We start from the raw sequence: 13,662 nt of genomic DNA, 5'->3' as shown, positions 1-13,662 counted from the left end.
CAGATATACACAACGATCGCTTAATGCTCTGCGGGTCCAGTACAACGACGCTTTCAGGGTGCTGTTGCGGCTGCCGCGATACTGCAGCGCGTCCGGGATGTTTGCGGACGCGAGCGTTGACGGTTTCTACGCCACGCTCCGCAAGCGTTGCGCCGCGATGCTCGGTAGGGTGCGTGACAGCCGCCACAGCCTCCTGGCCGTCGTGGCTAGCAGGTGGGACAGTGGCCTTCTGAAGCACTGGTCCGCCATGCACGTTAGCCGCATTAATAAATTTAATTTAATATAATTGAATTTAATTTAATTTAATGATGTGTAATTGTATTTTAATTTTAATTCTAATTTTAATTTTAATTTTAATTTTAATTTTAATATTTGATATGTTAAATTGTATAATTGTAATTGTATATGGATTCCGAATTGTCCGAAATAAATGATTTTTTTTTTTTTTTTTTATTTATATAAGTTTGTTATTATGATATTGCCGATTTATTTCTTAGTGAATGACTTCTTAATTATGTACCTACCTAAGTAAGATAAGGATCTTACTAAAATATAATTAAGTGTTAGTGCTTAATTAATTAAACGGTACCTAAAGTAGTCAATTCATGTATCTACTAATAATTGACTCTAGATTAGAAGCCCTGTATAAGGGGTGTACCGAAAAAAAAACTGTAAACTTCAAATGAAAAAAACTGATGCAATTGATAAGGATTTTTGGAATTTAGGATTACTAGAATATGAAGCTACTTTTAATTTAAATAATTATCAGTTCTTTTATTATTAGGAGTGATAAGAAGCTTTTTCCTAGCGCATTCAGTGGCAGCTTTTTACGGAGCTGTTTTTCATATTTGCCTGCACCATCCCAACACCTGCTGGAGTTGTTAAAAGTTTTTTGGCTGTTTTATCCTTCTCTTTTAATACGGATTTGGGCCCGTGAATAGTCGAGAGAACGGCACTGCAGGACGTATGGTGGTCTTATTTTGCTCATCGTATATTACAAAATGCGACTTTTTGTACGAAGGAAATTGTATGATTTTCGACTTGGCCCAGAAATTAATAACGCAAATTTTCGGTAACTTTAGCTATCCTAACTTTTGTACTAATCTATATACTATGTTTCTTTATAGTTAGTTTCACTTAAGCCGCATATGTACCCCAATTTTTCACGATAAACATACGGGCATGCGGGGGCGGGCGCAAATTCCTAACCTAACAATCTTTCTGACGGTCACTTGTTCCTAGAGCCCCTAGAGGTCTGCCGCTTCGATACCTCTGTTCAAGAGACAACGTACAAAATTATTTATTTATATTATGAAATGCACGAAACTTCGAGGTAGTTTTAAGTGTATCGAAAGCAAGTAAGGGGGATGTTGAAAATTTTCTTGCCATTTGGAAAAGATTAAATTTCAGTGATCTCTTCTATTCACCGGTGTAAGCTCATCATCATCATCATCATCATGTCAGCCGATAGACGTCCACTGCTGGACATAGGCCTCCCCCAAGGCTCGCCACTCCGACCGATCCTGTGCCGCTCGCATCCACCGAATTCCCGCGACCTACACCAGAATTGCAAACCTTAAGTGGCAGTGGGCGGGGCACATTGCTCACAGAACTGATGGCCGGTGGGGCCGGAAGGTTCTGGAGTGGCGTCCGCGTACCGGAAGACGAACTGCCGGTAGGCCTCCAACGAGGTGGAGCGACGACCTGGTGTAAGCTCGCATGGCGTAAAACCAGAATTATTTATATTGGAATATATGTATAATTTAATAATAGGACTTTAACTGCGGTTAGAAAGCTATCGTCATCTTGCTTGGAAATAGAATTACAGCCGTTTGAAATTTACAGTTTTTTTTCTGCACAGGCCGACTATATGTCATGGCTATAACTTATAACCATTCTTTTTTTATATGAAGAAAATATCAGTAAAAAAAAAACTAGTCTGACGACTTTGGTGCGAGTCATGTATGATTTGTGCAACATCGTCGCCTGCCTAAGTTTGTTATCTTATCGACTTAAAAAAATCAAGCAAGTGATTGGTATTAAAACTATTTTTGTACGTTTCAGGTGCTGGATTGACGGCGTAGACACAAATATTACAACAGCATTATGGAATTCTACAGAAGTGACGAGGGCTATTCCTTCAATTGAAAATAGGCTACATAACTGCCTGAAATTTACGGACGAACTAAATAACACCGGAAAATGCGACAAATGGGTGTTCGATACAAATTATAGGTCCTCGTCGAGAGCGATTGAATGGGAACTAGTTTGTGACAAAAGGTGGATGGGCGCACTGGCACAAACGGCCTACATGCTAGGAGTGTTCACTGGAGCAATCGTTTTAGGAGGCATGGCTGATAAATTTGGAAGAAAAACTATATTTTGTTGGTCTTCGGTACTGCAATTAATTCTTGGAGTTTTAGTGGCGTTTATACCAGAATATTGGTCCTTTTTAGTAATCTCATTTCTGTATGGTATTTTTGGTTCTGCTGGAGCGTATATAACGGGGTTCGTATTATCTATGGAGATTGTAGGGCCTAGTAAACGAACAGCATGCGGAGTAGCTTTTCAAGCTGCTTTTGCCGTTGGTATAATGTTGGTAGCCATGTGGGGTGCAATCATTGATGACCGACAAATTTTACAAGTAGTTTATGGGTTGCACGGCCTTTTGCTCATACCGCACATTTGGATTATGGACGAATCTCCAAGATGGCTGTGGGCTCAAGGCAGAGCCAAGGAAGCGGTGGATATAGTAGAAAAAGCTTTAAAGTGTAACAAATTTAGTGAGAGACTAGATAAAGCTCAACTTGTGTCCAGAGGTAAAGCCGAATCATCTAAGGAAACTGACGTACCAGCTGCTCGCACGATAGATCTCTTTAGGACCCCAAATTTAAGAAAGAAGACCCTAAATGTCTGTCTTTGTTGGTTTGCCAATTCTTTAGTTTACTATGGACTTTCATTGAGCTGCGGTAAACTAGAAGGCAACCCTTACCTGATTTTAGCTGTCTTGGGTTTCGTGGAATTCCCGAGTTATGGTGCAGTCATATATTTTCTTGATATCTGGGGTCGAAGGCCGTTGATCAGCTCTATGATGCTGATAGGCGGTACTGCGTGTATCGTGGTTACATTTATACCGGCGGGCAGCATAATTTCTACAGTTATTGTTATTATAGGCAAACTGTTCATTGCAGGATCTTTTGCTATTGTGTACAATTATTCAGCAGAACTATTCCCCACTGTTGTCCGCAATTCAGCTATAGGATTGGGATCTATGTGTGCTAGGCTATCTGGGGCGTTGACACCTCTCATCACATTGCTCGATTCCTTCGACCCGAAAATTCCCGCTGTTATATTTGGAGTTATAGCTCTGATATCAGGATTTCTAACTTTATTTTTACCCGAAACCATGAATCAACCCATGCCGCAATCGTTAGCGGATGGGGAAAAGTTTGGTTTGGGAGACACTTGTTTCAGAAGTTGTTTAGGAAAGAAACGAAGAGTTGCAGAGGAAGATGACAAAGGGGGAGAATCAATGGTACCTCTCCGAGATATGAGCAAAGCGTAAAATACTTGTAATCACAGGATCTAGTCTTTTTATCATCTCAATTAGTCACAGTTGTGGATGACTCCAATATTTGATACATAAATGTTGGACCAAGTTAACTCTGCATAGTCTGCATAGACAAAGTGAGGCAATGTAAGTAAATAAATATTCTTTATTGTGCACCATACACAATACAAAATTACACAGAAAATTAAATACAGAACAATGTCATCCATAATGACAAATTTCTATGAAAATATGACGTTTACAATGGAACCCTCACTTTATTCTGTTCAATTCGGTGCAAAGTTAGCTTACGTACTTACTCTAATTTAATCTAATATGTGTTGCTACTAAATATGTCATTTGCGCAATGAGGTTACAACCAGGTTATAAATGGTTCCATCTATCTTTATGGTTCTCTGGATTTGGCAAAGATATGCACTTATACAGTGTGTAAATTAAATACGGACGAATATTTAAACAGACCTAAGAAATATATTGAGATAGATTTTTCTTAGAACTACAATGAAAATATAACCATACACAATAATTCGGCCCGCAATGTAAAGCAGCAACACACAAGTTACGAGATACGAGCTTTTTAAAGTAACTGTCAACGCTTTTTTGCAGTACATTGCTACTCGGTAAATTTACAAAAAATAATTATGGGGTCATAATTAAATGTAACTTGAAAAAAAACTTCTTAATTAGTGATTACACGGATAAATTCTATCTATTCTATTATTTTAATTTATCGCCCGTATTGGATTTACGTACCTACTGTATAAAGACATGTTTTTTTAAAACGACAGCAGCGTCTCTTATCTCCGTTTTACGCAATCTCATTATTAAAAAGACGCCTAGGTTACATTTGAAAAAATGCGCGAAATAAAGATATTATAATTATTTAAATCTAAGTGGCCTAACTTTGCCTGAAATGAAATGTGACCAAGCAAATGAAATTTTCTCCACCTTTCGTTCCAACGTTAGAGCAATGAATTATCGAGTATTTTTTTCTAAACGAATGTATGATGTGATGCTCAAAAAAATAGGAACTGAACTCTACATTATACCTTAATTAAGGAATGAATGCGGTAATTTGTATTTAAATTTAAGAATGTATCAAAAATGTATAAATACTGTAAATAGTAGGAAAACTGAAAATATGTTAATTGTATATTATTCAAAACAAGATGTTGTACAAATTCGTTTATAATAGATAGTATCAAAAACTATTTTGTAGTTTCATTGGGTACTGGTTCGGTCCTACCTTTTGACATTACCTAAGTTTTACGAGAACCATTGACTAAAAAACAGGCCTTACGAGCACTACGAATGGGGCCAATTGATTGGTGTCAAAGCATTTAGTTACAACCCTGCGCTCAGTCGCGTGGCCGGTGTGGCGAATGCGCAGTGGAATGGTGTCGCGTAATGCCAATTTTTAAAAATGCCTAATATATCATGAAACTGTGTAAAAAAAATATAATAGAAAAATCTAATACACTTATGAGATTTCATATCATCGGCAAATATTCATATTCATTTAATCCATTGTTAAATAAATTTAAATTAGAATAATTTCTTGCTTAAAACAAATTTAAAGCGATCATTATTGCATTATTACGCGCGTGCGGCCATGATGGCCTTGTCTTGTCCTTGTGCGTGCGGCGAGATAAGACAAAGACACATATTAAATAGACTGCCGGAAGTTAAAATTATTGTCATTTCTGTGGGTTTTGACGTGCTGGTTTATTAACTGACTTAAGAATTTTCGCTTTAAGAATAAAATAATCTATTTCTTAATGTTGTCATTCAGGAAAAATAAATCATTTTTGGTTGTTGAGTATTTTGTACGTAATTAAAAAAGAATGTATTTATTTATTTTAATGTGTTTTTAACTCCTCCTCAAAGAGGATATAATATGATAGAGCGGTACTGTCATAGTAACTCCTTCTTATTGCTACTTAATATTATTAAGTGACTTAATAAACTGGCACGGCGGAATTTGTAAATATGACATTTATATGTGTCGTTTTTAAGCAAAAGGTACCACATTGTCACTTCATCGTTGCCCTAAAGAAAAGAAAGGGACACATTTTTGATGAAGTGTTTTGGTTTTGGTAGTCTGGTAGGGTTCCCTGACTAATACCAAACAACCAGAAATATCATCAAAATGTAAAGACCCTTCGTCAAAAATGTATACAAAGAAACAGGCGTTCGAAACGCCCGTCCCGTGATATTGATACAAAACACATTATTTTTTTAATTAAAAAAAATAGGTAGGAAGCATTATAATATACTTAAGTTGGTACGTACCCCTATTTGGCACTGGGAATGAGCGAGGTGGAAGGCTTAACAATAGTAAGGTAGGTACTCAAAGCTCCTTACTTTATAGGTACCTCCGTAGCTCGATTTCTGAAAAAAGATTCGGTAATATACATTTTATATATATGCTTACGAATCATACAATATCTATGATTACAAATATCTGTCGGAGTCGGATTATTTTTAGCCTGAAATTTAGTATTAAGTCGTAGCAAAGATAGATATAACTCCGTAATAGATGGATACAGTCTAAGGAAAAAACGTGCCTCGAAAATCACGAAAATTTGATTCTCGATCAGATGGCGCCACTAGTTTTGGCCTACACTCGTTTAGAGGGCGTTGACTGTTTCGTTTGTCATTTATAATTTTAACGCATACCAGTGAAAGAACATGGGTCAAAATCATATAAAAATAATTAATGCAAATAAAAGAATCATTTATCCATATTTAAATACATTTTATCGTATTTTTATAAATATTTATTTTTAGTTTTAAAGTGTGTCGACAGATGGCAGTGAATCTACTGGGGTTACAAAATTTACTATGACAGTACCGCTCTAGTATAAGTTACTCTATGGTCGTAGGTATGTGGGATCTGAATATGCACGTACGTTAAGTATGCCAGTGCTTGGTAGGTCAGTAAAAGTAAATATTAAGTACTACACAAAGTTAACAAAATACAGGAAAATAAAACAAAAAAGATAGAAACTAGATAGGTGAGATTCGGTTAGCGAACCGGTACCGGCAAGCTCGGCCGAATTGCACCTTCCCATACAAACGTATAGGTAGTTCCGCTCTCATTTTAAAACTACGTGTTGGATTATAATAAAACTTTGCACATACAACGGCATGAGGTATATTTAGATCTGAAATTAGTTTATATAGCTCCAGTTTATAAAACAAACGAAATAGAGCAAAAACAAGTTTTGTATGAATAACTTAAATTCGCTGTATTTTTTTAACAATGGTATCTGAAGCTACATAAACTAATTTCAGACATAGATATACCTTATTAAATCACATTTAGAAACGGGTCTATCGCGGGTGCTTTAAATGCACTTTTCGTGGGGTAGTCACACAAATCTCTGTTTTGACATTTTGCTGGGACGTCAGTTAGCCGCGACCACGACCAGTGAAACCTGTGTCGAAACGTCGGTAAATAAAGGTAACAAAATAAATTCGCGATAGACCCGTTTCTAAATGTGATTTAATATGTGTTTAAACCGCGAAAGTTTTAAATGTTATATAGATATACCTTATTCTATTGTAAGTACAAAGTTTCAGAGCAATCTAGCTATTCGTTTTAAAATGAGAGCGAAACTACGTTTGTATGGAGAACAGAGCTTGCCGGAGACCCTTAATAACGCCTTGGGTCATTTGGCATGTAACCCTATAGAACATTTATGTAGGTAGGGTTTTCCGAATCTGATAACCTACCCAATTGTTTCAGAAAAATCGTTTTTTGAAAATACATATTAAAAACCAATGTTAAAACAATGCCATTTAATATTTACAACAAACAATAATATTGAAATCACAGTGAGATAAAAACATCGATAGACGAAACATTGATCTGAAAACACTGAACACAGACATTTTTATGAAAAGAAGCAATAGGCTGAGACCAATAGATGTAAAAGCCCTCGAGATTATAGATACCAGAAAGTGATACACACACGTATTAGGTACCTATTGTAATATAGGAGATATTAACTCATGTCCGATCAAAATCGGTTTGTTTGCCAAAACCGAAGGTTCGGCTTTGTTCGGCCGAAACTGAACCATCGGCCGAAACATGATTTACTGAGACTCCATACCATGATTTCGAAATAGGCTTTGTGTAACAATAAATTTAGATCGTACATTGAATAGAGGTCAATCATCATAGCATGGGCCTGGGATTAACAGCATGCATCAAGAAAACATGGAAACTTTGTCTCAGCTAATGACTTCTCAAAAATGCCTCAGCATTATAAGGAATAATGTTACAAATGTATATTGTATAAACCATGTGTTGAGTCCACTAATTTTGGCATATTACTGTATTGACAATAACTAATATTGACAGTAAAGTTACTAAAACACCTAAAATTTGTAAATAGACGCTATTAGTGTTTTGTGAAAAAAAAATAGCAGATGAACATTATACGGTTTCAGAAAAAACTCGGCTAAGTGCGAGTCGGACTCGCGCACGAAGGGTTCCGTACCATTACGCAAACGGCAAAAGCTGTTGGCAGACAGACAGACAGCGGAGTCTTAGTAATACCCCGTTTTTACCCTTTGGGTACGGAACCCTAATAAAAAGTACCCATCTCATGCAGGTGTATTGAGTTAACAGTAGTTTAGAGCTACAAAAACACTAGAATTAATGCTAATTAACTACAAAATTCCTTAATATTAAGGACGAAACAAAATTGAGTACAAATTAGATCATCCTTATATGTAAGGTATGTTTTATGGCAATAACATAGCAGTTGAGCGAACCATAAGAATAAGGTATTATATAACATACAAAATAAGATTAGTATGTATTTCATTACTAATTTCTATTGCAAATAAATAAGAACACCAGATGATGGTGGACTAGTGCGCAAAACGTTCAAGTTAATAAACAAGACCAAGTGCGGGTAGTTCGAAAAACTCGCGCGCCTAGAAGATGTTGATGTCAACTTTAGCCAGTCTTCTCAGAGACCACGGGGACAACGCCATCCTCGAAACGTCGGAGGTAAATTTAAAACTTATTTTACGCGATTAAGTCCCGTCGTTGTGAATAATAACCAGATGATGGTATTGAGACTTGTAGAATTCTAAACACCAAATAAAATAATAATTGATAAACATACTAAAGATCAGATTTTTAAAATTTTAATACTGTATAACTGTACAAAAGCAATATGTTGGTGTCACTTTGATTCCTTAGATAATTTTGCTTGTTGCAAAAATAATTTATTATTTACACATCATTTGTAATATGACATCACAAATTTATAATTTACATTATATCACAACTATCTATGAGTCTACAAATGCAATAACAATCATTTAAATTCAGAATTCCTGATAATTAAAGTAATGAAATAGGAACATGCATCCATCAGTTCAATCACTTTAATTATATTGAGTAAAACATAACAAATTGGTCTAGATTGGCTGATATGTGTCCTATTGCCTACATGTAACAAAGCCACATACAAAATCTATGTTAATAACATAACCAACTTTAGATATTCAAGAAGGTAATCCCAACACTTGAATAAATAAAACTACAATTTTTCAGGTAACAAATACAAGAGACCAATCTTTTGTCAAAAAACATCACAAGTAGGGTTTAATATTTTACATGTCATTGTTAAAATAATACTATTAAAAGTACTATTATTATGCAGTTGGTTTGTAAATAAAATACTAGGCATTAAAGTTAAGTTTCCAAATAAACAATACACTAACTACTTTGTGCACACTGTTGTTGGTAATTCAATTAGATTAAATACCGAATACACTATGTAAAAATCATGATAGTAATAAAATAATACTGTACAAAAAAACATTTCATTGAGAATAATAATAATTTCTATTAACAAGACTACCAAGATTACCCTCTTAAATATTGTTTCATAAATAATAATCTATATTAAGCCAACATGTATTGTACTCTACAATGTAAAACAATTACATAAACATTGTTAAATCCCTTTTTCAATAAGAATAGCACCAATTCAACTTTTAAGTGTTAAATTAAATAATAAACTAGGTATAAAAAGCAATTAGTATTATACTATTCAGCCTAACACAAGCCGACATGGCATGTTAACAATTTAGTTATATGCTGTTTACTCATAATGCAATATTTGGTGTTTCATGAGACCAGTGTTGCTTGTGAATGAATAAAAGCACTCAAACTTCTACATGAACTAGATGTAATGAGATTAAAAAAAATATATATCAATAATTAGGACAGCGGGTGTGGGGGATAGAGCAGGGGTGCGGGGCGCTCTCTGGGGCGAGCGCCGTGTGCACGACGATGGCCGGCTGCGTAGGCGTCGGCGCGTGCAGCTCATGGCTCTCGCCCGGTGCCAGGGTCGCCAGCGCCGCCAGCAGGTCGTGGTTCACCAGCGGCTCGCCCTCCTCTCGTGGTTCCCATCCCACCGGCGGGCTTGACGGCGGAGAAATCAAAAATTGCTTTACGGGAGCAGGCGGCCGCAGATTCTTAAAAGAAATCGGCGTCACCGGCTGAGCGAAGTAACAGTTTATACACGAGTTATAAAACTGATACTGGTGTAGTTGCACACGGGCGTTAGCGGCCGCCAATGGGCTGTCATAGTTCACACGCAACCGCCTAAAACTGCGAAGCCACTGAAATGTAACGTTCTCCGAAAAGGTTCGGAAAAGATCTTCCAATTCGGCTTTTAGTTTTGCGTTTGCGAAAATGTCACTTTGAATGTTTGTGACAATAACAGACTTCGGTATGTCGTCCAAATCGTTGACTTCGTCCTGTGAGTCACTTTCATGTTCTAAATTAGCTATATTGGGGTGAACATTAGGCATACCATCTTCGGGGTTGATATAAACGTCTTCTTCTTGAAAAGGCTCATCCTCCTCCTTGTGTGCCATATTGTACCTACCTCGAAAGAATTAATGCACAAAAAAATAGTCCGCCGATTTCACTGGAGCAGGCGATGCAGTAAGACCATAATCAAAGTTTGTTTCACGTATATAATATCTTCATAATAAAAAACAATTACGTGAAAAATAATCGATTATGAACCGACAACTGACATGACACTTTGGAGCAAGTGTTGCCCAATGAAATAAAATAAATAAAACAATTGCTAGGCCGATTGTACACTGCCTATTGTTAATATAACTGTCTCATTTCAAACACATACAGAGAGAATCATGGAGAGAATCATACTATCTTTTGTCTTACACTAGTACTAGCAGACTAGCACCCAAAAGAAAAGGATGAGTATAGTTTTTTTTGTTCTTATTTACTGACAATTTAGTTTGACCAACTATAGTTGGTCAAGCAAATCTTGTCTGTAAATAAGATCAAAAAAACTATACTCATCCTTTTCTTTTGGGTGCTAGTACTAGGGTAAGACAAAGATAGTATGATTCTCTCTGTCTATGTTTGAAATGAGACAAGTCCTTTGACAAAGTATATATATATATATATATATATATATATATATATATATATATAGTCTGTTAAGCCATTTCCGGCAGTAGAAAAAAACGGCAAATTAAAAAAATGTAGGCGCGAAGCGTTAATAGTTTTTTTTTTTTAATCTTTATTTATTTATAGAGGGTTTTAAGTTTTAAACAAAACAGTTTTTTTTTTCGCTCCTTTTCTGACAAACTTGTTTCACAGACTATAGTTTGGCGCGATAGGCGAGTATAGGCGCGAGGGGTTGTCCTCCCCTCAGAATAATAACTTTATTATTCTGAGGTCCTCCCAAATAAAATAAAATAAATTGTCTTTTTGTACTGATAAAGTGGGTTTGCCAGAGTATAATTGGTCAAACCAATTTGTCAGTCAGTAACAACCAGGAAAATTATACTCATCCCTCTCTTTTGGGTGCTAGTACTAGTGTAAGACAAAGATAGTATGATTCTCTCTGTCTATGTTTGAAATGAGACAGTCCTTTGACAAACTATATTTTATATATAGGGACGATCAAAGATATTTTGTTCAATTTCTTTAAAGCCTGCTCCATGAGTGTGGAGGCCCTTATGATCCGATATCTAAAGGACCCTCCACAATCATGCGCGAATCACGGCGCGAAGGCGCGAACGCGAGTGTGGAGTCGATTTTGCTGATTAGCGAACTAGACTCCACACTCACGTTGGCGGCTTCGCGCCGCAATTCGCGCACGAGTGTGGAGGGCCCTAAATAAATAAAGTCGTCGTCAATAGAACTTGCAAATAATGGCTTCACGCCGCAATTCGCGCACGAGTGTGGAGTCTAGTTCGCTAATCAGCGAAATCGACTCCACACTCGCGTTCGCGGCTTCGCTCCGCGTAGTCTGAAACAGCTTAAAGGTCCTCACACACCATCGCACCGCTCCAAGGTCATTGTGCGACGCACCCATGAGTAAGAGCGAGAAAGAGATATCGCATCATATATGTAACGAGGCTTATGAGATGTCTCTTTAAAAATCGTAGCACACTACCGCACCGCACCGCGACCTTGGTGCGTCGCTCCATGGCCGCACGCATAAGTGAGAGCGAGAAACAGATATCTTTCTCGCTCTCACTTATGGGTGCGACGCACCAAGGTCGCGGTGCGGTGCGGTGCGGTAGTGTGTTATGCCTATTACCTTCGCTCTATATACTTACTATGCTATGCTATTCTCTTTGCCTTCGATCCACATCCGCATGTTATAACTTATCTGTGGATAGTGTGTATGTAGCACGCACGTATTTTTTTTGACAGCATTGTTTATTTGCTGGCGATTTGCGTTTATTGTGAATTAAGCTCAAATTAAGCAAAAAAGTAATAATAAATAGGTAGTGTGTGTAATTTGTACATATTATGAAAATGGCTGGACTGGAGTCCATGATTGCTGAAGAGGTTAAGCCGGTTGATAGGGAAAAGGTAAGTTAAGTATATTTCTATTTTGGTAATCCAGATACGAGTTGTTTTTGAACATTTGTAATGTAATTTTGTTTTATGTTATCAATATAAATTTTGTTATAGACGTGTCCCCTGCTTCTTCGAGTGTTCTGTTCTACTGGTCGTCACAATTCGCCAGGTGATTATGCGAGGGGTAACGTTCCCCAAAATGAATTACAAATTTACACCTGGATGGATGCAACACTGCGCGAGCTAACAGGTCTTGTCAAGGAAGTCAATCCCGAGACCCGACGCAAGGGAACATATTTCGATTTTGCTATTGTGCACCCAGATATGAGATCACCTACATATAGGATGAGAGAGATAGGAGTGACATGCTCCGGCCAACGCGGTGGGGATGACAACAAAACTTTGAGCGGTGTTAAATTCCAAATTGGCAGCTACTTGGACATATCAATAACACCACCAAACAGAATGCCACCTCCAATGAGGCGGCCACAGCCATACATCAACAATCGACCATATTAAATACGAGTAATTGTTCATAAACTGTTTACAGTAAAAATAATCTGGATTTTCTATGCCAATTAATTGTTGACATAAATCACTATAATCTATTATATTGGGTCTTTAAAGGAATGTGAACAAAGAAAACCAAGTGACTGTTATCTGGCCAGAGATACAACATTGTGTATCTATTTTATTATATGATTATATCAGTGGCCAAATGGCCTTGTCATGTGTTGTTGTTGTTGTTGTCCTACGGCACCCTGGAAGTGCATAGGGCCTCCACAAGATCCCTCCACGCCTTTCTATCTTGAGCAACCGTCTTGGCCTCGTTCCAGCTCATTCCTATGGCTCACAGCTCGTTCTCTCCTCTCCTCCTCCAGGTGTGTACGGGGTGTTTGTGGGCTTGCTTTCCGTTCTGAGGCCGCCACTCAAACGCGATACTGGCGTTGTTCGCAGCTCCTCTTCGAGGGGTATGTCCGATCCATTTCCAACAACAACAACAACAACAACATATCAGTGGCCAAATGGCCTTGGCATATGGTTTGTTTTTACCTGACAGTGCAATGTAAAGGAGGGTAATGTATTCATTTAGTATTCCTTTATTTAGGTCTGGCTGTGTTCCATAAGTCAAAAAGTTTCAAGACTCCTAAAATAGACTGTAGTGGACTTCATTGCTACCTGGCTTTTGAAGTTGTTTCTAGAG

At 37.3% G+C, this 13,662-nt stretch overlaps 4 protein-coding genes across 4 annotated transcripts in view; 2 read left to right on the top strand and 2 right to left on the bottom strand.

Annotated features, from left to right (window-relative positions):
- The window catches only part of LOC134744584 (organic cation transporter protein), a 29,033-nt gene extending 24,499 nt beyond the window's left edge, over nt 1–4,534 (top strand). Inside the window, exon 4 of the mRNA XM_063678441.1 lies at nt 2,065–4,534. Coding sequence (XP_063534511.1) covers nt 2,065–3,565 — 1,501 coding nt within the window. The 3' untranslated portion in view covers nt 3,566–4,534. The remainder of the gene's footprint in view (nt 1–2,064) is intronic.
- The window catches only part of LOC134744634 (ribosome production factor 2 homolog), a 228,528-nt gene that overhangs the window by 52,959 nt on the left and 161,907 nt on the right, over nt 1–13,662 (bottom strand). The gene's annotated exons all lie outside the window — the stretch shown is intronic.
- Nucleotides 7,361–10,660, bottom strand: LOC134744930 (protein sarah). Its single transcript, XM_063678878.1, has one exon. The coding sequence runs from the start codon at nt 10,481–10,483 to the stop codon at nt 9,815–9,817; it is 669 nt and encodes a 222-aa protein (XP_063534948.1). The 5' UTR covers nt 10,484–10,660; the 3' UTR covers nt 7,361–9,814.
- Nucleotides 12,314–13,623, top strand: LOC134744701 (histone deacetylase complex subunit SAP18). Its single transcript, XM_063678613.1, has 2 exons — nt 12,314–12,470; nt 12,573–13,623. Exons 1-2 carry the CDS (start codon nt 12,408–12,410, stop codon nt 12,975–12,977), a joined length of 468 nt encoding a protein of 155 aa, XP_063534683.1. The 5' UTR covers nt 12,314–12,407; the 3' UTR covers nt 12,978–13,623.

This window comes from Cydia strobilella, chromosome 10 (genome assembly GCF_947568885.1).
Source record: "Cydia strobilella chromosome 10, ilCydStro3.1, whole genome shotgun sequence".
Taxonomy (NCBI): Eukaryota; Metazoa; Arthropoda; class Insecta; order Lepidoptera; family Tortricidae; genus Cydia; species Cydia strobilella.
This window is presented reverse-complemented; position numbering and strand designations above follow the sequence as displayed.

Bases quoted from the DNA above. Each gene is read 5' to 3' on its own strand.
- LOC134744930 (XM_063678878.1), bottom strand. From the start codon at position 10,483: ATGGCACACAAGGAGGAGGATGAGCCTTTTCAAGAAGAAGACGTTTAT.
- LOC134744701 (XM_063678613.1), top strand. From the start codon at position 12,408: ATGAAAATGGCTGGACTGGAGTCCATGATTGCTGAAGAGGTTAAGCCG. The intron at 12,471-12,572 runs GTAAGTTAAGTA...ATTTTGTTATAG, and splicing joins AGCCGGTTGATAGGGAAAAG to ACGTGTCCCCTGCTTCTTCG.